A 26,746-nucleotide genomic window follows, 5' to 3' on the forward strand; every position below is an offset into this window, starting at 1 on the left:
ACTGAAAAGTCTGTTCTCACTGTGTCCACCGGAGGCTTCAAGTTTTCTGTACACATCACATTTGTATAAGTTTCATTCTGGACCATGATTGGCTCTAAACTAGTTGTGATGGCACAAATCATGCTTGTAGGTACAATCCTTAAACTCAGATTTAATATATTTTTTAATACTTAATATTTTTTTTTCAACTCTTCAGCAGATGAATGTTCACATACTGTACATCATTTTGCACAGTGAAGCTCAAATCAATCATAGGAACAAGAAGAAAAACATATTTTGAGTGGAAGGGGAGTTTAATTGTACTAGTAATGCAAAATGTGTGTTTAGTATCACAGAAGAAAAAACAAGTCTGATCCATAAGTACAATTATGTACAGTATCGCTCATAACAACACACAAAACTCTAGTTTTGGTATTCATAATGATACTTTCTGGACTAGCATTAAAGCTGGATCACATCACATTATCACCTACTGTAAGAGTTGAATGTACATCCTGAAGTTCAGAACTTTCCTTAATGTTTTCACAAGACGCTGAAACATGAGAAGAGGCTGTGATTGGTGCAGCAGAGGGGCTCATACAGCGGTGGCGGCATGAGACTGTCAGAAAAAACAGCATTATGTGTTTATTCAAGCAGCCAATTCACATTTTTCTAATGTGTTACCCCCATAGTCTGTATAGAAAGATGAATGAAGTGAGGTGTAATGTCACCTGTTGGTTTGCATAGGAGCTGTCAGTTGCATTACACTTTAAGGTACTTCCACATTGGTTCCAGCCTCAAGCCGTGGTAGTTGCCGCTTGGTTACCTCCTGCAGTACTCAGTACAGGCACAGCAGGAAGTGGTATGATGTTCTTACTGCAAAAAGTCTTGGAGAGTAGGTTGTGGTGGATGGATAGGTGAAGCAAGTGTCTTACCAAGTGTCCCATTTCCAACAGCTTAATTTCTGTCAACCATTTTCAACATATTTCCCTAACTATAACCATACCTAAACTTCAAAAAAGTACTGCTGGGCTGGCCATTCCTGCCATTTCCCTTATGTTACCTTCATGATTAGTCCATCTACAGGGCCAGTAAAACATATGAAACAATATAATTCATATCAGACTAAAGACTCAGTGTTCAACGCTCTTGTGCACTCTTTTTGTTTGTTTAATATCCATTTCATTTTTGCTGAACTAACACATGACACATTGTAGATGAAAATATCTCTGCTGGACTTAAAAAAAAAAACAGTTAAATTAAATGAAACACTACTATACAGCACAGGCTCAATACAAAAACAGTCAATCACATACATCATTAATTCAACTAATATTTACTAAAATCACAACCATTGTTGTTCTTCTTTTACATTTTCACTATCTCTTCTTTTTTGATCACACTTGGCACATTAATGTTATCTGTGACAAAAAACAGTTGGTAAGCAATGGCAGTGTATAACAATATAAACTATTGATTACAATCAATACTACCACCTTTGCCCTTTAAAGTGTCTGATAGTAAGCAATGGAATTTTGGCTTTAACTTCTGACACAGTGATACGAGGCAAACATGATATTCTGTGAAATTTAATGTCTTAAAAACATGTTCAACTGATCCCATCATTAGTAGCACTGAAATGAATAAATACCCTGTCAGCTAATGTTTACATTCCTTGGTGAAACCAGTGATCAATTGGCAGCTGCCAAATTCAGTGAAATGCTGAAAATGACAACAAGCTATATTTAATCTTCACCAAGTGCCAGGTGAAGCAATAAAACATGTTAAATTAAAATGACATGTCTTTCAGAAAACACAGTTTATGTGAGGAAATAATATCTCCACAAGGCAGCTACACATTTGTCATCTTACAATGTAAAGATGTGGTGGAGCTAAGTAGCCCCAGGAGGATGGGGTACGTTGAGCCCTCCTTGCCCCCAGATGATGCACTGAGCTCAGGCTGTGTTGCAGGCAGACTCCCCTGTCCTTCACAGTGACCACGGTCCTCCAAAACACAAAGTTGCACTGAGGGCTTGTATTGTGCTTCCTTTGTCCAACACTATTGTCCATGTCCCACCTTGAAGCCATGTCCTCCTCTGTCAACCCCCCCCGGCCCTCTGCGGTCCCACTGTCCAGCCATGTTTTCTTCCAGTGCCATTCCAAATAATTAGGAACTTCTTGGCGCTAGGAGTAGATGGTAATGACCTCCCTACCTCCTCCTCGAACCAACAGGACGCGGTCTAGTCCTTCCATCAGAACTTCCAGAAACTCCATGTCTGAGAGACACACTCTGGTTAAGTACATACAGCACTGTGCAGCAGGGGCATATTAAAAAAATCCTAAGGCTAAAAGTAGCTTCTAACTGGTTGACTAAGGAGAAGCTCTTAAAAATAAGTAACTTTAAGGACTCCTAAGTGCTCTAAGAGTAATTCAAGAAACATTTAAACACTAAAAGTAGCTGCTGTTGTATTTGTAAAACTATAATGACGATGACCTTTTAAAAGAATATTTAGATGGTGGGAAAGTTAATAAGGGTCCAATCAGCTCACCAATAAAACAATCCAAACAACTCTCTAATACTTGGAGAATCGAAAAAAAAAATGTGCTCAATACAGACAGAAAAAGATTTGTCCAGCTTACTGTGGACATGCTCCACAGTTTTTATGAAGTCTTTACATTACAACATACAGCATCAAAAACAGTCTTACTTTAGTATTAATTTACATGCAAACGACTTTAAAGGATGGATTCACATGTTTTCAAGCCTATATTACAACAATCCTTTTTTTTATTTTAAGATGATTTCATTGTAAGTGATGGGGGACAAAATACACAGTCCTTGCAAAAATGCACTTTGAAGTTCTGCTGGAACTAATATGAGGCTTCAGCAGTCTGACCTAGACACATAAAGCAACTATCTTTCAACATTATTATGTTTATAGTATGAAATTCCCTCATACAGCCTTATACTGAAGATACTGAAGATTGAAGTTTCTCAAACTAACTGCTAAAGCCTCATATTAGCTTTGGTTGAACTTACATTGAAATTTTTTTTAGGTAGTGATTTATTCATAGCCAGTATGGACAAGAGGAACAAGTAAAACTCTTTCCATGTACATCTGGTCATGTGAGAACTGTTTTAAGGCAGACTTGAAAAACTGCAAACCTATCCTTTAATCTGCCAACATTTCATTGGCTGACAGACTGACTGAATGAGCGACTAATGAGCTTTGAAAGGATACAGTTCTCATCCCCTTTCATGTTCTTCGGTGGGCCTGGCATGTTGAGCAACACCAGCTGTGAATTCTGGGATTTCTTGACCACTACCTCATTCAGTCTCACAGCAGTGTGCATCCTGCGCACGTTGGTCTGGTTGCTATATTAATAAGAGATTGATAAGAGCATAAGTTCCGAACAATATATTGCCATGTGTAACAAAGTCTGAGCAGTTTCAGTATAATCTGAATCATTAATCTACAGGAAGCACAGTACGAGTGATTGGCAATCTGATCTTGCAGGCAAGCATAGCAGGCACATCACTGCTTCTATATTTTTTATCATGCGCCCTAATGTGATGATTCTCACACACATGCACAAGCATATAGAGAGTTCGTGCACATGCAAGCAACCAAAGTGAAAGGTAAAGTCACTTACAGATTCTCCCACTCACTAGAGGAAGGGAGAAAAAAACAACACATCCAACATTAGTGCAAAAACAAGAGCTGATCCTCTCTGAGACAGTCAGCGACTTAGATGATTTGATTGTCTTGAGATCTTCACTCAGCTTTGTTTAGATGATCTAGATGCAGTTGCTTCTTGCAAAATAAGCCACCCAACATTGTTAACGAATTACATTACAAATATGCAGGCAAATAGGAAAATTATGTAATGGACTTAAGGGACAAAATAAGTGCTGAAATTCCTGAGATGGAGCAGATCAGTTTGCTTTTACATGTAGTGAACTCGTTTGAGGGGAGTGGGCACATTTTCTTTATCAAAACTTATTTTGGCCAGCTTCCTTTATGCTCACTGTCCTATAAAGACTAAAATATTCTGAAAGGGCACCACCGTAATGCTACAACACATAACTGCACATCTATCACTAATACTGCTTGTATTTATGTAGTACAAGCAGCATCTATGAATACATACAACAGTTAATAATGATGATGATCTACAGTACCAGTCAAAAGTTTGGACACACTTTAACATTCATTCCCATTGAATGAGAAAGTGTGTCCAAACTTTTGACTGGTACTGTAAGTGGAACAAATAAGTGTAACAAAGAAATCATAGTTTTTTTTTGTCATATTTAGTTGAATACAAACAGGTTCAACATGTTAGACACTGTCAAAACGAACAAACAAGAGATGCAGAGTTGCATTTACTTACGGTCTCATATTAAACACGTCTTTAATTCCCATGCCTTCTCTGTGTCTGTTCCTCTCATTGACTAGTTTGTCTTTGGTCCAGGTCATGTGGACGCGATCTGGTGTGGCCCCTGAAGCTTTGTCATTCATTGTAGAATGAGACGCTGTGTTCCGGTCATGGATCAGCTGGGCCTAAAAAAATACCAGGAGAGTGAGTGAGGAGAGTAAATATAGCAGTCATGGAAACTTCACAATGGAAGCTTCATCTTGCTGAGGATTTTCTAATTAACATTACGTAACAAATGAAGCCCAAGCTTTTTGCATGTCATTGAGGCATCAATTATGTAATTGATTTACAATTATCAGGGACATGAAAATATGAAGAGAAAATGAGAACTCGTGTGGATGTTACTGGATAAAGGTCAGGTGAGGTGAGAGGCAGGTTTATGGTGATGACAGTACAAGCCGGTTGGAAAAGCACACCAGTAACGTCATAATATCATCTTTTTTATTCCACATGCTCTTCTCCCTTCCCAAAACCTGGCGCCTTCATTACCCACAATGCAACTTGACCACTGACAGTTCAGTCAGACTTTCGGGTATGCTAGTAGCGGTGAATGTAGCTTCAAACTTTTAGCCTCAAGCAGAGATAAGGAGCAGGCTACAGTGATCTGATAACCTCACTTTTGTTTACACACCACCAGATTTTTTTACAACCAAGTGACATCACTTGAGGCAATTTATCAGATTTCACACAGCTCCCTCTGGACCCACAAATACAACTTTTTTCACATATGCAGTAGTACTCACCAACACATGTAAATAAACTTTGATGTGTTAAATGAGTGGAATTTTTACTCCAAGTGACTTTAATTAAGAAAAATGTCAATGATTATATTAGCATAGTTATAGTTATTGGTGTGGCTCTTCCATGTCAGAAACTGCACTGCTTATTCTCCCACTCAAAAGGTCAAACCTGTCAGTGTTAAGGGTCAAAAAGGAATAAAACCACAAATCCAAACCATAGAAAAGATACTCAAAGACTACTGGCTGCCAAAAATACGATGGGGATCCTGAAGGACCCAAAACAAACTGCAAAACTCTGAATCAGAGAGAGGAACATGATCCACTCATTATTATCCATTTTCAGTTCCAACTCTGTCGGGAGCAAACCATAATCTTATTTCTCCTACAGAATGGGGCAGATGGATTTCATTAGAAAATACTGCTGCAGGTCGGAGTTATCACTGTTTCCCAGATGGTCAGTAATCCTGCAGCAGCAGCAAGTGGATTGAAAAAACACTGGACCCGATTCTGATGCACATTTAAAAGCACTCAGTGAGTAATTTGTCTTCCTCTAGTGGCAGCTTTGTGCCAGCAGCATCTACATGAGGATGAATGGAAGGATGGAAGACAGCAAACTTAAAAAGTGGAGTTAAATAAAGATGAAGAGGCTGCCGTCATTAGGACCCGAACATCATCCCTGAGCTCGGCCAGACAGCACTGTCTTTAAGCACTGCAGTCGTCATGAAAGGATGATGATGTCGAGAAAGGATGGCATGATAAATGGATGAAGCGATGACACCATTCGGTTGCCGTGGCTACCTCATCCTCTGGTATGCACATGCTGGGGGGCTGCAGGATGTTGAGGGAAGAAGTGTCAACACGTGATGACTTCTTCCTCTTTATGGAGCCACGCGATACATCTGTGATGCTCTGAATCTGACCACGTCATCCAATTGCAACAAAAGCATCAGGTCATAGGAAGAGTTCAAAGGTCAACAGCAGCACAGTAGACCACAGACAGTTTTACAGAGCAGTAAGCAGTTTTTGTAGTGTTTTATAGCATTGCTGACAGATTATTTAAGTGTACTTCAGTAACACTTTCTTTTAATTGTTTATTTTAACATGTGTCACAAGTCATCATACTTCAAGCCTTAAATTAATTTCACTGAATATTTACTTCATATGTACATTTTTTTTTTTTTACAGTGCATGACATTTGTTCTCATGTGAGTGTCACTGTACCTCTCTCTCCCTCTCAGTGCGGGACAGCTGCATCTGTTTGAGCATCTGAGACCTCTGTTCCATCACCAGCGTCTTCTCATAGGTGAAGGCTGAGATGTCACTGTCATGCTAGGAACAGAATATTATGATTTCAGCATCATTAAGTTATAAAAATATTGTCATATTATGTAACGTTCTTATCTGGAGCAGCTTAAAGTGAACAGGAACCCTGTCAGTGTCTTGGTAAGACAAAGACTGTCACCTGGATCAAATATCATTAGATGCAAAAACTAAGTAGAAGAACGAGCGACTAAATGAATGATTGTAGCCAGTCTCACCATCTCCACCACCTCCACCACTGCATCCAGGCGTAGATGGTAGAGAAACATCTGGAGATCTTTCTTCATCTGGATGGAGTTGTCATCCATCTGGGCCACCGTGAAGATTCGCATTCTACATTTCCTCCATACCTGCAGAGATAGGAGATGTTCTATCATTTACATAGCAGATACTAGTTTGAGACAATTGACTGAGTCCACCACAATGCCCACACTTGCTGTATTTGCAAGTAGTAAAGGACAAGTATGCATCCAATGTAGGTTAAATGTACTGTGTGTGTTGTCATGACATTTGCCTACTACCTTGTAATGGGTGAAGTTAAGTGCCCAAGTGTTGGTACCAGAGAAGTCAAAATGGCAGCTACCACTGAATGTACACAATGCTTTGCCATTATGTCAGCTGCTGAGAAGTTGTATTATTTAATCTCTGCCAAAGAACCAACAGAAGGACCAGCAGGAAAACTTTTGAAACTAAAAATATCGGCAATACCAACTGTGTCGTTTACTTTTGACAATGTTCATGAAGACATTCAAAAAGTAAAATAACAAAAACGGACACATTGTTTTTTTTTTACACTTTCCTTACTTTTTAGAGTCTTCTTTGTCAATCTACCCAATCTAAATGTGTGTTCTTTAATAGCAGGCGTCATTCAGTTCACATAATCTTTAAGTGAACAAGGTAAAGACAGGTCACACCTTGTGCTGACTTATTAAAAACGGCAGCAGCATGAGCATTCCACCGTCATGTACAATCCACCACACATCGATGGTTCCCTCTTTCAGACGCTCCTGGTTACTAGGGAAATGGTCGATGTTCTTAGCAACCAGTAGAGCCTGATTTGCTTCAGTCGTCTCCCTCACTGTTTCTGGAGAGACAGAGAAAGAGAGAGTGATGAGCCACACTTGTTCTGTGTGTCCCTTTGGAGTCTCTGCCCTGTGTTTTTTTTTTCCTGTGGAGAGAAAGGTGTCCTCTGTTTGTTTCCTGATTGCAAATAAAGGCTACAACACCTTTATGTCTTCAAACTCATGAACCCTTGTCTAAAATGATAAACCATACCTGTAAAGTTGTTAGAAAGGTCTGAGAAAAGTTCCCATTTGAAATATGAAATGAACGAAATATCTTTCAGAAGGAATTCAAATGTGTGTAAAATGTATAGAATTAATGTATTAAAGGTATACATACCATCTAATTTACTTAATAATGTAGAATTATCTGCTTTATTCTGTGTTGGTTGAGGATTAATTATGACACTTGATTCTGGTAAACTTCCTAACCCTTCCATTGAAATGTCAACCCCACTGACAGGATTTTTAAATTATTAAGGTGAGACTAAATGAATGAACTGAAAATGAAATTATTTTATTTTACCACATGCCCCTGCGTAATTTACCTATAAAGTTCCTCCTTGCGGAGGAGTCCCGGGCTTGTTTCCAAGCTGCTGGCCAAGCCATCAGGACGGCGTTGTGCTTCATTCCTCCCAGTCCTGCTGACTGGATGAGCAGGGAGAAACCATCTCGCAGGTTGGATGACACAACCACGTGGGAGAAACCCTTGGTCCGCTCTGCAGCCATGGCTGCTTTCAAGTTCTGCAGGGAAAGGACAATAAACGACAAGACTAGTTTCAGATGATGAATTGTGGACATCATTTTAAGGGGCTGTCATTCATTAAATTTGGCAGCTTTTAGTCTACTTACTTTTAAATGGTTAAACAGGTGCCTTTGAGATGTAAAGCAGTTGATGTTCTCATAATTTAAAGCTGCACTAATCAATATTTTTATATCATAAATGGAACATATGACTGAAATGAACAAATGAAGTGCAATGTGAGTTTTTTAGTCTATTTTGGATCATTGTCTTGGTTTCTCAGGCCACCACTTCACTCTCATCAAGCTTTGTATCCAGCTGCAGTAGGCAGCTATATTCAGCGAAAAAGTTCTGGTTAACACACTTTTTGCAACCTGCCCAGCACCTAATAGCAGACAGACAAAATTAGCAACTAGCAAGTAAAATGATTCACAAGTGCCAATGCACAAACCTGCTCTCCAGTCTTGGCATCATTCCCCCGGGTCATGTAGGTTCCTTCCAGGACTGAGCAGACGATGGTCAGTCCCTTCCCTGCTTTGAGTTGCGAAGTGAAGGACAGGAGACGAGGATGTTTCACCGCCAGGTCTGAGTCCAGCTTACACATCACCAGCAGCTGAGGTCTGAGGGGAGACACAAAGTAGTGATATACAACATGCAGAATAAGCATCAATAATAAAATATTGATAATATAAATACAAACCACCTACATATAAAGCAAGTGAAAATCATAAAAGGCAAAGCTCTGTTACATATTTTAAAAGTATTTAGTATTATGGAAATATAAAATACATACAATATGAAACAGTGGACTACAAACAACAGATTAACAATTGACAGAGAAAAATATTCAAATCAATAGTTTTGAATGGATTCTTCAGATATATACTGTTTTGGTTGAACAAAACAAGCTCATGCATTGACTATTTCACACTATTTTCTGACATTTTTTAGACAAAAATATTACAGCTATTGATTAATCAAAAAAAATTTCAGGAGGACTTATAGCTGAAGGGGAACACAACACTCATACACACTCACCTCCAGTTTTTGGTGTGTGGCGGTGCTTCCTCCAGGCGGATGAGAGCGTACCGTGCTGCATTTAAGGACAGACCTCGAATACCATCTCCCCACTCCTTCACTGCCCTGCAGCCAAAAGATCAGTTCTTACTCTTAAGAGGTTTGTCACTTTAATTATACAAATGTCAGAGAACTGATGCTTCATTTAACTTCACAAACAAAATTTTACTGTCTTTTCACACCACAAACAGAGTGTGGCTATTTTTTCTAGGATAATAGCACAAATTGCGCGTTTAAAACAGTTTTAAATTGATCCCTTGACCTAAAGGCCTTAGACTCACCCTCTGTACTCAATGTACTTGTAGATACAGCCAGCTATCACCATGGCAACCAGGGCGTAGTACCAAGAGGAGATAAACATGAGCGAGAGACATAGACTCATCCCTAAGAAAGACAGAGTCCTGCAGGACAAACACACACACACACACACACACACACACACACACACACACACACACATACATGCCAACCTAAAGCTTTACTGCCATAATTAGAGAAATAAAGACTAACATCAACAGGATTTATTTTGTTGCAGAGTTTAGTTGGAAGCTGTTCTTACCAGTGATAGAACTTGAAGCGAGGTCTCCAGTTGGGGGTTCGGAGCAAAGTCTGAACAGCACAGGCCAGGTTGACAAACAGATAGCACATGAGGAAAAATCTGAGCGAAAGAGAGGAAGAAACGTGATTAAATGCATAACACTAATGCAAAAATTAGCAAGAAAAGTCACACAGACTGAAAGGGATAGAAAGTTTTGGGGTTTTTTTTGGTATTTTCTACTGTTAACAACATACATGGAGAGGATGGGGGCCACATCATCCAGAGACGCGATGAGGATTCCTATCTCACAGATCCCAACTGTCAGCAGAAGAGCCCAGGTGGGCTCCCCATTAGCCTTGCCATGACCGAAGACCTGACAAAGACAAGAGATAGAGAGAGAAGGTCTGATACAGTACTCAGTCAACTGGCATAAATGTAAAACCACAAACACAAACAAGGTCATCAAGGACCAAACAGTAGCTGCTAGATACTGCTCTGTATTTTCTTTTTACCTGTCTTGTTACCTAGTTGCTGGCAAGTTAAGCATTAAAAAATATGTGTAATTGCTTTGGCACTGATTGATGACTTTTTGGTTTGAATATTAATGTAGCACATGTTGATTAAACATACTTTATATAGAAAATAGCTGTCATACACTTATGATACACAGATAATCATATAAAGCTGAAACAACTGGTCAATTTATCAGATGACACACAGAAAATTATTCAACTGTTTTGATAACTGACAAATCATTTCAGTAATGTTTTTACAGTAAACAACCAAGCGTAGTTTACCATTACTAGGCTGTTAAATCAGGCGTAACAGAAAAAGCATTCCAGTGACGATAACTGAAACTGACCAAATATTGTCCTGTCCTCATTTAAACCCACAATACATAAAACATTGCCAGGATGCATGTGAAGAAGCTGCAAAGACTCATTTGAGACAAGGAAAATGAAAAAGTCAAAAAAACAACAGTCATTTCATATTAGGGTGATGTATGATTGTAAAAGCACACACAGGACTGTGAGATATTAAAAAAACACACATATTTGCAACATTTACCTGTAAGAATGGGATAATGCCATCACGAGCAATGGCCTGCAGCAGCCGGGGGGCGCCAGTGAGGCTCTGAAGCCCCGCCCCACAGCAGGAGAAAAACGAGCCAATCACAATCACCCAGGGTGACGGCCAGGCCAGGATACCAATTACTGGGATCTTCTTTACTGACTCCCCAAACCTGAAACAGTTTGTACACTCTGTGTCTATAAAGCATTTTTTTACAAAGTAAACTGAAAAACTGAACTATACAACGCACATTTCACTATTATCTTATTATGTTACCTGAAGTGATATATTTTAATTTTTTCAAACTTCTGATCACCCGTTATAAGCCGTAAAATACTAGTAAGACAGTATGCCAGAGTTACAATGAGTAGGAAGTCAATTAATCATTTACATACTTGTCTCTCAGCACCACTCCTTCAATACAGGCTCCAAACATGACCACACAGGAAATGTCTGACCATGTAGTTAAGATGGAAATACTTGTACACAATATATATATATATATATGTCTTAGTAACAGAGATCCTTGACATTATAACACAAATAAATCAAAATATAGAGAGTGTCTAGAGGATACAGATGAAAGAGGTGGTGAGGATAGCCATTATAGTTCCTATTGGTATCGACCTCTGGGCGTCTCTCAGATCACCAGACCTATTAGAGCCTGCCATTATACCTGAAATAAACACACATAAAACTAAAAGTTAGTCCTTCAAAAGGTAATTCCAAATTGCACCCATAAAGCCATTAAACTTATTCGAATAAGTTTGATGACTTTATAGGTGCAATTTGGAATTCTAACTTTAAACTCCTTTGATATTTCAGTATCTTTCTAATCTTTGGCATCATTTACCTGTGACAGAGGGGAAGTATATTCCCACCAGCAGAGTGAAGTAGGTGGCAATGTCATTGAAGACATAGGGCTTATTGATATCATCGGACATGTCTTGGGCTGGTACTGAAAACTGTTTTTTCTTCTCTATCAACATATCAGCTGGACCATAGTCACCCCACAGGTTGTCTAATTGAAAGAAAGACAGACAAAATCATGAACATCAGGATTCATCCCCTGGGGTGTTACATTTCTCATGAAACTACATGGAAATCTGGACATACAGTTTTCAGTTCCTTGTGGAAAATCATGATACATTGGCCTGAAAGTGGCTTAAGAGGAAACTCCACTGGATTTTGGGTTGATGGAGGAGCTAGATGAAAGGTAAGAATCGTTCCTCTCTTCCTTCTCACCTTTGATAACTCCACTCAGGAGCCCAGGTATGGCCTGTATCTCTGTCAGGTTGTTTAAGGTGAAGTATTCATCACAGGTGGCGTTGAGATATTCACTGTCACAGAAAAGGGTCCAGAGCTCGGTGGTCACAGTGTTGTTTTTCACAATTTCTGTCTTTGCACATGTTTCAAACTTTTCGTTCTTCAGGGAACGGTTCCCCAAAAGACAAACACTGTAGAGGAGAGAGAAAAGTGTAGTATAATAAGATGGAAGCTTATGGTAGATGGAGCTCTGCTTCCCTGAGAAATAAATGACTTACAGCAATTAATAGTTTGGATGAAAGTAATTTTTCAAGCAAAAGAGCCAAACATGCACTAGCTAAAGCAAGTCAGTTGTGAGAATTTGCTGCTTTTTCTTGACATATTGACAAAACTGAAGGTTTAGGTTTGTTGGTTCGAACAAAATTAACTATATTTGACATTTTACAGGCTAAACAATTATTCACTTAATCTAGAAAATTATCAGCAGATTAATCAATAATGTTAGCATAGGAAGATAGCCTCACTGAGTAAAAACCAGACAACAGCCTGCTACATGACAAGAGAAGGGTCTTGGATTTTGAACAACCACATTAGCTTCCAAGCTAATTTCTTCTTATGTACATATAAAGACCTTTGACCTTACACCCTAGTTTGCTGAATGAGCTACCTATCAAACATCCGCTGAGGAAACACTGCAAACATCAGTTTGCAGGCTAGATACCTAATAAGCTAGTTAGCTGTAGCGAACAGTTTAAGAGCTACACAGTGCTCTTATTCTTTATACTACTGCTAAAAAACACTGTGCCCTAGGCTTGTAAGCTACAGTTTCATGTTTGTTTACATCATATCTTTGTGACCCTGTTGCCTCAGCTGTCAATCAAAAATGTTCACCATTTGCCCACTTAGAGGCTTGAAGGCTAACGGAGCTTTTCTGATGTATGGCCAAATACTTTTTTCCCTTCCTCACAACAATAAAAATATTTATTCATTTTTTAATGTCTAGAAATCACTTTGACGTTATTTTTTACTACAAAAAGGGACTGACAAATACTGATTAATATTGGACGTTTTAATATACCTTTTGTAACAGTGGCAGTTATAGCTTGTACTTCATTGCTATGTACCACAAAAGCCTGTATTTCCACCAAATGTGTTGATATTGTAATATTTTGTAATATTCTTTTTTGCAAAATGTGTTTTGCAAGCAACACACAGAGAGCAAATATCCAGCCTTTCACTGTTCATTTTGAGACTGGTGAGGAGCTTGGAGGATAGCTCATGGATATCTTAGAAGTGAAATATTTGTCTTAATAAAATGGAAAAGTGGACAGGTGGCTAGTATGGACAAAATCACTTTGCTGAAGTACCAAATAAATATAACAACCCAAATGTGAAAAGCAGTGAAAATGAGAGTGAAGACATAATGTGTAAATATACAGTGTATCTTAATGCTTCTGAATCAATATGGTGGTAATTAACTAAAGATGAAGTGTTTAAATAACTAAGTGTTTTTGAAGTTACGGGTCTGGAGTAATTATATTTTGTATATTGTTGATAAGAATACTTCAGTCTTTAGTCTAAGTGTTTTTTTGAGAAAACATGTCAATGTTTAATGCAAGATGTTTATTTGGCTGTTTGTAACTCACTTAACTTCTGGTGGTTCAATGACCGTCTTGATGACTCCTGCATAAGTGGCCATGATGGAGAGCATGACACAGGCCAGAAAAACCAGGGCCAACTTGTTCACATACCTGCAGATAGGGAGGGGAACAAATGTGAGTCTAATGTGTTGTTGTTGTTTGTGTGTGTGTGTCTGTGTGTGCGTAGATACTTACTTCACCCCGACAAACACTACCAGAGCCATCAGGACCAGGCAGCATGTTCCGTAGACACGCATATTGTTGAGCATTGCTGTGTCTTCACTTTCTTTATTTTGGGCTTCAAACAATGTTGCTGTTGGAATGATGTACGTCTGGCAGTGGAGAGACATCAGAGAGACAGTGCAGGTGTCATAAATAAAGGTATGAAAGGCTGGTTCCTTGTCTGCTAGAGTGGTAACGTACCAGCAGAATCTCTATGGTGCCAAGTATGTACATGGATCCAGCGAAGGTGGTTCCCAGGTAGAAACAGAGACCCACTGCTCCTCCAAACTCTGGACCCAAAGATCTGGAGATCATGTAGTAGGAGCCGCCCGCTTTGAAGAAATTTTACCCAGATTAGACTTTATTTGGCATTTTTCATAGTTTCTGAAAAACATCCCTAAAAACAACTGATAATGAATAAATAATTGCAAATAATTGCTTGTGTTACCTAGAGCGTCTTTCAGTCAGCGTACAGGACATCAATGTAAAATTTGTCTATCTTTGTGGTTCTACAGTAAATTACAGGCATGCACATAGTTCCACAAGTATGGAAAATAAAGTTTCTGAAAGTAAATGAATATTAACTTTGGTTTAAATGGATCTCTGTCTGTTTTTCTAGGCATTAAGCCTAAGTTTCATAGGGTTGTTGATCAAATATGAATGACTTTGCCTGGTCTTTCAAATTCTGGCTTTTCATATTAAATCCAGGTCTGTGGTGAATGAAAAAACACTGTATTGTATCCCCCTCAAAACTGCAGCTGCAGCTGCATATTACATATTGCTACAGGAAAATACAAACAAACAATATACCTGGGACAACTCCGTTTGTTGCTATGGCACTCATTGATATAGCTGTGAGCAACGTCTACAAGGAGAGAAAGAGGGCAGGTGTTACAGTAAGTTGAAGATGGAAATAAAGTGTGCAGGCAGCATTGTATTATTTGGGCAGATTACAAGAAGACCATTACAAAAAGACAATGTCGTAATTTCATATTGCCAGTGTTACACAGTATTCTGGCTTGCTCAAAGTCACACACAGCTTTTGGTTAAAATTATTTGTGTGCGGATGCCTCAATTTTGGGACTGATACCATTTTTTAAAATCTTTCTTACTCTACTATTTTTTAAATTATTTTCTAAAAATGGGAAAGAAAAGGGTCTCATATTTTGCAGAACTAAAATCGGCTTGTCATTGAAGATAAAGCTCAAGGCCTCCAGGGGCTACGTGTCCATGAGGTAGTTCTATGTATTAATATTTTAAATGGTTAATTATTTTACATTGTATTTCAGTAGCTTTATTAGCACTTTATTGTAACACAGCAGCTAACTGTGACAACATAATATCTATATCTAGTCATCTGTAAAAGAGTCCAGATCCTCTTCCCACAGTTCCTTTGAACGTTTCCACTGATAGTGCTCTGTAGAATCTGCTTGTTAGTTTGGAGGAATTTCGTTGTTCATACAAAGCTTTTTGCCTGGAGACATCAATAAAATAAGAAGCCAGGAAAAAATCTTATCATCAAGATCATCAAAGATCATCAGAGTGTTATTCTTTAGTACATACTGACCTACATTAATCCCTCTATCGGCCCATAAAGAAAGGGATTTCAATGCCAGCGAGGAAATCAGGACTCAGGAACAATGGTGGGAGAGGAGAGACCTTTCCACAGTAGTGCTCAAACTTCCTTGTTAATATGTCCTTACAAGTATAGTATTTTTCAAGAAAAAATTACCTTTGGAAGGGCTCTGACCAGGCTTTTTGTACTGCTCACCAAATGAAATTCAAGACTGTTAAATCACAGTCTTTGTCAGTACGTTTCTGCTGAATGTTTATCAATATTCCCTAGTAATATATTTAAGTGATTAACATGACCTGGGCTAAGATAAGATTATCAATTACAAAATAATTGATTAACTTGCCCATTATGGGTGAATGAACTTCCCAGCTACTGTAGCTAGCAGTAATGACAGTGTTTGCTACAGGTCTGATGGTGCTGAATGAAACTCCACAAAAAAGGATTAAATAGCTTCCTGCAACACAATCACTGTCACACCAGTCTCACTTGTAGTTTAAGGATGTAGGAAGTCTCCTTCAGCCCGCAAACACATGCAAAATAAAAGTAATAACTGATGTTGTTATGTACGGCAGGCAAGAGAAAATATTAGAGACCTTTTGTAAATTATATTTAAGACTTTCTAATACCTTCCGAGGGTTTTTTTTATTGAGGGATCCGAATGCAACGTTTTTAAATATTTTACAAGACCTGCAGATATCCTGTCTGACCTTATTACAAATCATATTACAAATGCCCTATCCCTTGGTCATCTGTATAAGAAATGACCAAGGGATAGAGGAGAGACAGTAAGAGCTTTGTTTACATAAAATTATCTAAAATTGGCAAAATTTCAGTTTAGATCTGGAACCTATCTGACCAAAGTAAGTAAATACAACTTTATTTATATAGCACTTACAGCATTTTTGCTTTACAGTTATAAAAAAGGCAACAAAAAGTATTTAAATAAATATCTAAATCAAAGACAAGGAAACATTTTATACTCATTTCAAACAAACTGGGGCAAGAAAGCATCGATAAAATACCTTTGAGAATAAAGTGATGTCAAGCAGGGCGTAGGTTTGGTTTTAAGAACATTTTTTGTTGGACGGCAAATTTACCTTATAAATCATTTTCATGTCTTAATGACACATATGCAATAATAACTCTGCTCCTGATGTACTCATGGATAAGGGGAGAAATTGCATGTAATAGTAAGCATTTCTCCCTCTTATTTCAAAGATAAATGTTTGGATTTATTACATAACATTCTTGTTAACTAAGCTCAACTGTTATTGACAGGATCTGATGTCGTAACTGACTATTGGGAGGAATTATCACAGTAATAAAGTTCTTTAATTAAATGACATGTCTGACCAATGATCACAGATTAGCTAACCTCACCTCAAGCCTGAAATTACATATAATATGATGTTAGTTTTGTCCAGTGAAGATGTTTTCAATTCTGTGACATCCGAAACATTTCAAATAGAAATGCTATTGGTAAAAATATAGGAAGGGACAATTCAGCAACACCTTGATATTGATAGGGACACGTCCCCACTGTCCATACCCAAATCCACATCCTGGATGTCAAGGTATCAAGGAAGAAGATTACAGTTACTTGACACGTGTCGATACTCAGTACTATGAACACATTCTCAAATCCAAACATAAGAGGCATTTGATCCATAGCCTGTCTTATCTCTGATATAAAGCGTCAGCCCGCCAGCCAGGGTGGGTATATATTGTAGGAGGGTTTTGTGTGCAGATTGTTCCCATCACATCACATGACCGTTGAGCATTTAAGTTCAAACTTTTCAAACAGTCAGTTCTCTGTCTGGCCATCTGGAGCTACTGACGTATTAATCTGGGTTGTAAATAAGAATCTAATGTTCTGCTTGTTTTGAAGACCGTACTCTGAGCTCAGGCGTGGATATTATTGCTGTCGTTAGTCAGCACCATAAATTTAGAGGAGGGTGTATCAATTGGCTTGTCTGCCATGCTGTAAATCTAAGAGACAATGTCAGAAATGTCATTGTTCCATTCAGGCATTTATAGAATGATACAGAATGGCCAAGAGGGACACTTGTTTGTCTATTCATCATTTACAGTATTTTGGATGCCACAAGTTTCATTTTTGACAAAAATTAATGTCATGAGGCATCTCATTTCTTTCTTTCCTCTTTGGACATGCCATGTTTACTTGTTGAGGTTGTCAGTTACTCACACAAATGCAGCACATGGAGACGATGGCAAAAGAGCCCAGGATTCCCGCCGTACCAACGATCCAGGTGAGACGCAGGAAGAGGATCACTCCCAGGATGTTCTGCATGCAGGGCAGGTACACCCCGATGAATGTTCCCATTTGGTTGACCTGGGGACGGATAAAGACACAAACATACATACACACAGTTAAGAGACAAGAGGAGAGGAAAGATTTCTATTGAAACTCAAAATATGACATGAACCAAATGTCTTTGGTCAGACTGTAACCCTTGATGTTACAGTATGAGGTAAACTTATGAGTGAAGACAATCAGGATTTGCTGATTGTGAAGACAATCAGCAAATCCTCACGACTGAAAAGCTGGAACAAGGGAATGTCATTTTTGCTTAAAAATGATAAATGATTTATTACTATTAATCGATTACCAAAATAGTTGCTGAATTTGAATTGAATGAATTTTCTGACAAATCAATTAATCAACTAATAATTTCAGCTCTCTTTTACAGTGCTTTTATTCGAAAGTGCTTTTTAATGGTTTACAACATAGTAAGTGACTGCATCTTGGACTACAGCTATTTAAAGCTAGAGTGATTTCCATCACATTATACAGGCCAGAGGCACATTGGCTTGACTAAAATGAATGATTAATGAATTAATTTTATTTTCATGGCATACCCTTAAAAATAGTCTATCCCACAAGGGATTACACAAAATAATACAACATATACATAACAATTTCCAGTGACTGACATACATGTTCCAATGAAAACAAGTAATTGCACAAGATATAAGCTGCTCTGTGAGAATTTCTTTCAAAATGTTGGGGTTTATAGTAGGGATGTGCAGAGAAGACAGTATTTGTATTTGTATCTGTATTTGTTGAGGCAGCAAAATTATTTCTATTTGTATCAAATAAAAGTGGGAATAGGCTTAAAAATCCTGTTTTTGTTTTTATTACACTTCCAATTTTAGGATACTAAAGTGTAAAAATAAGTGTTATTCAGTAAACTGTTTTGCAAAGTTGGTTTCCCACACTGCATCTCAAACCTTGATCTTTCAGACCACAGACACAGACAGGCGCTGACCACTCAGCCGAAGCTCAGCTCCACCAGACACACAGACCTGCAGCTATTTATACATCCATGACACAGAGACAGACAGAGCGAAGCAGAGGAGAGAGATGGAGACAGCTATGCTATGAGTCCCAACCTGCGTGCTGTTTTTTGACATGTTTTTTTTTCTTCATGAAAAGAAATAATTTTAAAAATATTTGTATGAAATAAATATTTGTAAAAACCCACTACTTGTGCTTTTCCGAATACCCTAGTTATTAGAACTTTTGCACAGCACAACTTGTTGCCTTGTCATTCATGGCACATCTTTCAGTTTGAACTGAGGGAATAGTTCCCTATGCTCTTTAGACTAAATAGGAATAAATTAGGATTGGCAAAAATGATCCACTAAATGTTTTAGTTTTAGTGTTTGTACCTAAAAACTGTCCAAATTAAAAGAAATGAAAAGAAAAAAAAAAAAGAAAAGAGCAAAAAGCCCAAATGACACTGAAATAGTTTTTCACAGACACAGATCAGGAACTTTTCACTGTCCTGACACAGGAGTTTTCGTAATATTATGATTATGATCATTATGTAATGATTCATAATTCAATTTAATCAGATCCTGAAGTATCTCAAAGATATTGCTGCCACCTTTAACACAGTGCAGGGTGCTTGAGTAATATTGCCCATGATTCATTTTGATTACAGTTCTAGCTGTGGAATATTACTATGGTGCATGAGCTCCTGCAGCACCACTGACAGTCTCACCAGCTTCTATAATATCTATACTGTGCATGACACCATACAAACACCTCTACTACTACCCTCCACAAAACCCAAAATGTACATACCATTTTTCGAGTCATAAACACTTTGTCCGGTGCTTTCTCCACTGCACTCAGTTGTCTGTCAACATACTGCGATGTGCCTGATGTGGCTTTCCACATCTCCCACATCTTCCCTCTTATGTTACTCTGTCGTTCTCTCTCTTCTCTCTCTGTTTTTCTCCCCCTCACTCTCTCTGCATTGTCTGTCTTCTTTTGAGCCTCTAGCCACAGATCTCAACACTCCCTCAGCATACTCTTAAAGAAAAAAACACAGCTATCATTCAGGGGGCGGGTTTTAGTAAGACATCATCAATGCCTCTGCACACAGCAACAGTCCAAGGTCCTATACTGTCTTTCACCCAACCACTCTACAATGTTCAGCATCTGCAACACTACTGAGAAGGCAGATTCCAAGCAATTTTGGCTGTTTTCAGAAGTTTTCTATACACACGTGTTTAGGGCATAAGATACAGAGACAGTGTTAATCCATTTAGCTTGGTGCGTATTAGCACTACAATGTACAGGGGTCTTCATTGTGGAGAACATTTTTTCTAGACAATCCTTAAAGCAATACTTTAAAGTGACAGAGCCCAGCCACGAAATAGTCCAGCACATAACCTCCTCTAAAACCACAACTTGTCATTTTTAGTCTCTGGTTTTTATACAAATTGAACAAACAAGATGTTTCATGTTAATTAGAGAGCTTTAAGTGGATTTTATTACCTTTGGACAAGCTAGCTGTTTCCCCCTGTTTCCAGTTTTTATGCTAAGCTAAGCTAACCAGCTGCTAGCTGTAGCCTTATATTTAACAGAAAAAAATAAGAGTGGTATCGATCTTCTCATCTAACTCTCGGCATAACAATGAATACGCCTGTTTCCCAAAACGTCACAGCATTCCTTTAATTGTTTTCCATTCTTATCCTTCACGGCCGACAGTGCAACGGAGAGGCTGACTTTCACAGAGCTCTCTGACACTGATGACACACGCAGACCGTCCATTTATTCCCACACATAACAGATGTTATAGAACAGATGACATTTAAATCATACACAACTCACTCAGTATCAAAACACACATATAAACTCTGCACATCATCCTGCACTGGAAAAAAGAAAGTGAGAAAGAGCGGCCTTGTGTGCATATAACAACACTGCTCTTTCTCTCTCTCAGTCAGTTAACACTATCGGAAGGAGGTGCGCCAGCTGGCACAACAGGAGGGAACCACCTCCATTCTCCACCTCCAGCTGGCGCTCAAACACAACCTCCCACCCTACATACACAGTTATATTCTCTATGAGGGCTGAGAGGAAGGTTAACTGTTTTCTAGTCACTCTCACAGCTGTGTTTTGCGCTTTAAACAGAGGAAAAGTGTCCTTTCTGATCACGACCTTCACATACATGTTACTTAGTGCTTTTCCCACGCCAAGCAGGCTATCTATACCACTCAAAGAGATATTACTGATCTTGTGACTTTTCAAAGGTTGATAACAACTACAGTTACTGAGGTACTATCAAAGAAACAATATTAGGCTATTTGAAAATCAGTGATGTGTAAGATCAGCTGTTCTTATGCCAACAGAATCTGTTATGTCACTAATCAGTTGAGAGAGGGTTTAGTTTAGCTGGTAATGTATTCTGCATTCATTGTGGGTGAGTTTTGTTTTTTGTTTTTTTAAATGGGCTGCCCACACCATCCTCTCTTCTGTCACATGAACCTCAAGTGATTCAATATGGATAGATTTCTCACTTTCTGCCTCAAATCACCTCCGTCCTCTCTCTTTCTCTTATCTGACTCCCTTCCTGTTCTTCTTAGCTCTCCTTTTGTTTCATTCAGCAAACCTTTCACACGTCCTCTGCCAGCTGATATCATCAAAGAAACTGAAAAACTCAACACTCTCGGGCAAGTTTAGGGATGAGCAGCAACCGAAAGTGATTATGAATCAGACAGTAAAACATTCTGAAGGCCTGCCAACACACCAACCAAAAAGTGTACCAGGTTAATGGTAGTACATAGATACATCCATAACTTCCTGTTATAAACAATATATCCAGGCCGCTAACAATAACAAACAGTAAATTCTGTGCTTAGCATGTAGTTGCTCACATTGGAAAACTAAGTATGTACACTCAAAAAAGTCAGTGTGCATGTTAAAAATGTTTGAGTGTGCTGTTGATGGACACTATTGTCCCACAATGCAATGCAAAAAGAAAATAAAGGTGCATGGATTACATCCTTTCCTGTTAGTACAAAAGTACATAGATTTTTTTAATACTGACTAAAAAAATACTGTGTACTGTTGGTATGTAATGCCAAATTACATACCAACAGTACACAGTATTTTTTTAATACAACCAAAAACACAAATGGTTATGAGAGAGGGATGTACCAGTTGTGTCCTCCAAATTAAGGTAAAAGAAAGCAGCATTTTTGACTGCATTTGACTGTACTGGCCCAATATGACATATGCAGTCTAGAAATTCGGACATGAGAAGATCCAGCAACTGAACTGAGACACAGCCCTGCATTGACCACCCAAGGACTCAGAAAAAAAGGGAATTCTGCTTGGTGAGTGAAATGAGGTCTTGTCATTTCAGATGCAGGCGTGAGACAGATTCTTTGCAGTTTGAGCTGAATTCAATATTCCATTTTATGCTTCTGTCTAGAGCTGAAACAATTATTCCATTAGTTGATTAAAGTAAAAAAAAAAATCAGCAACATCTTTGAGAATATTTTAATCGTTTAAATCATATTTTAAAATCTAATATAGTGGTTCCAACTTCTCAAATGTGAATATTTTATGGTTTTCTTAGTTTTCTATGATAGTAAACTTATAAACTTGTCCGATTACGTTCTGTCCCTGACAACTGTGTGAAATTGGTAAAATTGGTAATGTGAATGTAAACACTCAAATTAAAGCTTAAAGTCAGCACTTCATCACAATCATCATAGTTTCATTTCCAGTGCAATCTGCTGGAACACAAAACAACAAAGAATTTGTCAATGTGCTTTACTGTCTGTGCTATATATTATAAAGCTTGATGTAGTGCAAGGGAAAAGGAGGAACAAATCTTCAAAATAAATAAAAAATAAAATGAATTAGTCAAATAAACTGAGTCCACAGGGCTCTCATATACCTCATAAATAACTTTTTCATGTTTTCCACTAGTTATAAGATTTTTCTTGTAGGTAATGTCAGCATATGTTGTGTATTTTCCATACAGCAAAGACCTATAAAGCCAAATCTGAACTATAAAGATTCCCCGGTAAAATATTCTGCAAAGTAGCTCACAGTTTACTGTATGTCTGTTGTGCAACAGGCAAAAAAAATCCACACATTACTTCACAATAAATCTCATAAGATGAAAGGTTTTTCAGAAAATTACACATTTCTTGCTCACAATACACTCCATTCTTTATCTCCTCGTGATATCACCACATAGATCAAGTCTTTAGTAAAGTGCGTCAGTATTTAAAGAGTGACGACTGTATTTTGCTACAACTCATACTTTCACCTGCTTTTCAATCAGAAATGAGATCAGGGTGTATGTAAAGCTATTTGAGTGAATTTTATTTTATTCATTATAATTACTCATCAGTGTTGTCCCTCTGTATAGATACCAGTGTTTTCAATCAACATTTTGCAAGCTGCTTTTGATGCCTCGTAAAGTGGATCACTCAGGCCAGTGTGTGTAACATCAGTACATTTGTCTCAGTATAACAATTTACTATCACATCCCAATTTTCTGTGAAATATAGAAAACCCTTCACATGATTTATTGAACCATTCATGGTTTTCTCATTCCCTTGAATGAGAAAGTATGTCCAAACTTTTGACTGGTACTGTAATTACTAAGCTTTTTCAATGCAGATTCACCATTTAACTTCAGAGACAATGAATTGATCTTATAGAGTCAAGTATTCATACTTAAACAGAGTGGTGGCTGAGCAAAAGCAAGCAGAGTTTAGAGAGAGAGACACACTGGTACACACATTTAAACAAAGCCAATAAAGCAGAAGTAAAAAAGAGATGAAACAACTCAGAACAAGGACACACAAGGGGCCCCAAAAGCCCAGGTTTACTAAATTGGGCCTACCTAATTTGATTAATCACACATTTGTTAGAAATGTTACAACTATGAAAGGTGGGGAAAAGAGTGTAAAAATGCTTTAAGACAGTAATTGTTTTAGTTACATTATGCTTATTTGTAATCATAGGATCATAGGATTACTGTAAGGTTGCAATCAACAATAACTGTTCATTCAAATCACTTGGTTTGTCTGACCAACAGTCACAAACCCAAAGATGTTCAATTTACTGCCATGGGAAAACTGGCAAAACTAGCAAATAGGCACATTTGAGAAGCTGCTACCTGTGATTTTTGGCATTAAAAAATTATAATATTTAATATTTAATAATTTTCTTTCTAATACTGATTAATGACCTAATCATTAAATCTCTAGAGTACCACCATGTATAGTGCAGGTCAATAAGGACCCAACAACAAGCTTTTGTCCCATGGTCCCATAGGATATTATCCAACCATGTCAGTATGTTTTAAAGGTTCAACGAGTCTACCTGCCTAGCAAAACTGCAAGGGCCGGTTGCTGCAGCAAGTGTGCTGGCTGCATAAAAATCAAAACTAATAATCCCTGTTTAAAAGATTATGTGGCCTCATCTCTTCCTTTCAGTATTGGAAGGTTGGTTAAAAAAAGGAAGTTCGTACCATGACAGTGACCTTCCTGACCCCATCCTCGTACTCAGCCTCCTCATGCTCTCGAACACCTTGGGTCAGGTTGGTGTAGTTGGCCAACTTGCTGAGAAGAGATGAAACCATAGGATTACTGTCCATTTCTTCCTGTAGAGAGACACAGAAAAACACATGTATTATTCTTTTTTTTATCAACACATTCATACACCTGAAATCTGTGGAACACAACCTCAGTCTTATGCTGATAAGACTTATCAGCATAAGACTGAGGTTAAATAAATCATATAGCACAGATGGTCAACCACAATGTGTTTGCTTTTGATATACCAGCCTATTTGACTGCAGTATAGAAAGGACTTCTTTTTTAAGTATTACCTCAAACAGGGCCATGTTCTTGCCATCGTACTGTTCTCTGTCCTTGTCTGAGTTGATGAATGGACTGGACTCTCTCTGGCTTTCATCTCCTGGTGCAATACAAAGGAAAATACCCATAAGCTATGGTAAGATGCACAGTATAGATACAGAAACATGAACAGAATAAAAGCAGCAGTTTGCCATTCGTCTCCACTTCGACCTGACTGAAAATTTGTAAGGGGTGCCAAGTTATTCACGGTGGCTGACAACACTGAATTTTCTTCACTTATCAACTGCTTTCTGGCACAATGACACTCACTGCTTGTCTTGTTGGTACACTGTCAGCAAGTCAGTGTCTGAACTGTATAGGTTAACCATAGATGGTTTCATGGGGAATGAAAACAACACAAACAAAAGTTAGTAGGCTGTGTGATGAATCTTTCATAAAACAATCTATAAAGTGATTGTATACCGTAATTTTCAGACAGGTAAGTTAAGTTAGCGGTTAGAAAGGCGGTTTGTTGCTGTGATATTTGGTATCCAATTGACCGGCGGCAGATAACATTAACAAGCTAGTTGGAAATTCTCAGTTAAACATTTAAACAGATAGTTATTGTAGTCAATAAACCAAACCAAACACAATCTGGTCCTCCAGAACCAAAAGCTGGGAAGCAGCTCGTCCTGTGAAGCTAACATTAGCTGGGACAGCTACAGGTCATTATTCAGAAATCATTAGCTTTTGTCTTGTTTTGACTTGTAACTTATGTTACCAGTGTTACCAAAAGACATCTTGCTGTTATCAGTAAGTGCAATGCCACATTATTATTGTTTAATTCAATAAAAATGTAATGACATATTTTTAGTTGACAAATATCTTATTTTGAGGAAAAACTTCACCAGATAACCAGCCATTATCTAGTGTCCTTGCTGATTATATTTTTGACCTACTGCTGGGTCGAACTACACTCATGGAGAACTGTAAAAAAAATAATACAATCGTAACAGAAAACAGAGATGGCCAGCATATTTCTGTTATTTCAGTTATTCTTTAACAGAATATTGAGCTAAAGGAATATTAGCAACATTATGTAAGCTAGTGCTAGTGTTGTAACATTAGTTTAATTTGCAAATTTGTTAAATTTATGACACTCTGGCAGACTTAAATTACCATCTTGTTAGCTATGAGGTCATTGTGAATAAATTAGACTAACTAATAATACTAAAATTCATATGGATGCTATGGAATGATACCGTTGAACTCGCCTGATTTAGGGTGTATTTGTTTTAACCTGTCCAGGTCCAGTATGTGCAGTTATGGGTGAATTGTTTCAGTTTTTGGAAAACAAATTTAGGCTTTGCCCACAGTTTAGCCTCTTGCTAAAATCAGTTCTTGAGTCTTGAAAAGACAAAGCAGCATAGAGTAATGTTGAGATGTGACTTTTAAGCTGCTTCTCATTTTGGTTTCTCTTGCCCCTGGTTGTCATGCAGTGGTCTCAGACTATTAGGTTTGGTATATTATCACACTAGATCACACTGTTGTTGGCTCATCTTTATTGCCTTGAAGAACCCAAGGCCTAACAGTGGTTCAGAGATCACTGAAGAGCAGTTAATAAGAAGAACAGTGTACTGTGGATGCACATGACATGGTGAACATTGTAAGAAAATGTAGCATGCACTGATGAGCTGGGAAGATTATTCAAGGATGAATGCTGATTTTTCCTTCATTCATGCCCACAGTCGGTTAAAGCTCTGAGCCAGATCCTTTGCTGAGGGGAAATCTAAAACCCAGTGTGCAGAGGTTAGGGTCAGGGTTAGATCTGTAATCTATGTTAGTTTTGCTGCATTCTGCAGCCACTTTGTCTCCATCCTAAACTGTTGATCTTATTGTCTGGGCATGTTAATGACTCAAGGGAATGCATTAGACT

At 38.1% G+C, this 26,746-nt stretch overlaps 1 protein-coding gene across 3 annotated transcripts in view; it reads right to left on the reverse strand.

Moving 5' to 3' along the window:
- Positions 1-290: 290 nt before the first annotated feature.
- Positions 291-26,746, reverse strand: part of LOC122994239 (solute carrier family 12 member 7-like) — a 36,883-nt gene continuing 10,427 nt past the window's right edge. Inside the window, exons 2-27 of one of the 3 annotated variants that reach the window (XM_044368818.1) lie at positions 24,843-24,931; positions 24,483-24,614; positions 17,876-18,022; positions 14,904-14,958; positions 14,295-14,425; positions 14,067-14,203; positions 13,878-13,982; positions 12,211-12,422; positions 11,819-11,986; positions 11,543-11,641; positions 11,361-11,418; positions 10,963-11,137; positions 10,149-10,267; positions 9,916-10,014; positions 9,638-9,757; positions 9,318-9,422; positions 8,731-8,899; positions 8,086-8,281; positions 7,391-7,560; positions 6,695-6,826; positions 6,378-6,485; positions 5,955-6,071; positions 4,372-4,541; positions 3,634-3,648; positions 3,222-3,355; positions 291-2,255 (exon numbers count right to left, since the gene is read on the reverse strand). In XM_044368818.1, the coding sequence (XP_044224753.1) occupies positions 2,164-2,255; positions 3,222-3,355; positions 3,634-3,648; positions 4,372-4,541; positions 5,955-6,071; positions 6,378-6,485; positions 6,695-6,826; positions 7,391-7,560; positions 8,086-8,281; positions 8,731-8,899; positions 9,318-9,422; positions 9,638-9,757; positions 9,916-10,014; positions 10,149-10,267; positions 10,963-11,137; positions 11,361-11,418; positions 11,543-11,641; positions 11,819-11,986; positions 12,211-12,422; positions 13,878-13,982; positions 14,067-14,203; positions 14,295-14,425; positions 14,904-14,958; positions 17,876-18,022; positions 24,483-24,614; positions 24,843-24,931 (3,254 nt within the window). In that variant the 3' untranslated portion in view covers positions 291-2,163. The remainder of the gene's footprint in view (positions 2,256-3,221; positions 3,356-3,633; positions 3,649-4,371; positions 4,542-5,954; positions 6,072-6,377; positions 6,486-6,694; positions 6,827-7,390; positions 7,561-8,085; positions 8,282-8,730; positions 8,900-9,317; positions 9,423-9,637; positions 9,758-9,915; positions 10,015-10,148; positions 10,268-10,962; positions 11,138-11,360; positions 11,419-11,542; positions 11,642-11,818; positions 11,987-12,210; positions 12,423-13,877; positions 13,983-14,066; positions 14,204-14,294; positions 14,426-14,903; positions 14,959-17,875; positions 18,023-24,482; positions 24,615-24,842; positions 24,932-26,746) is intronic. The other 2 variants (XM_044368819.1, XM_044368820.1) reach the window with 2 other exon arrangements.

The sequence above is a fragment of the Thunnus albacares genome, chromosome 12 (genome assembly GCF_914725855.1).
Source record: "Thunnus albacares chromosome 12, fThuAlb1.1, whole genome shotgun sequence".
NCBI classification, from domain to species: Eukaryota; Metazoa; Chordata; class Actinopteri; order Scombriformes; family Scombridae; genus Thunnus; species Thunnus albacares.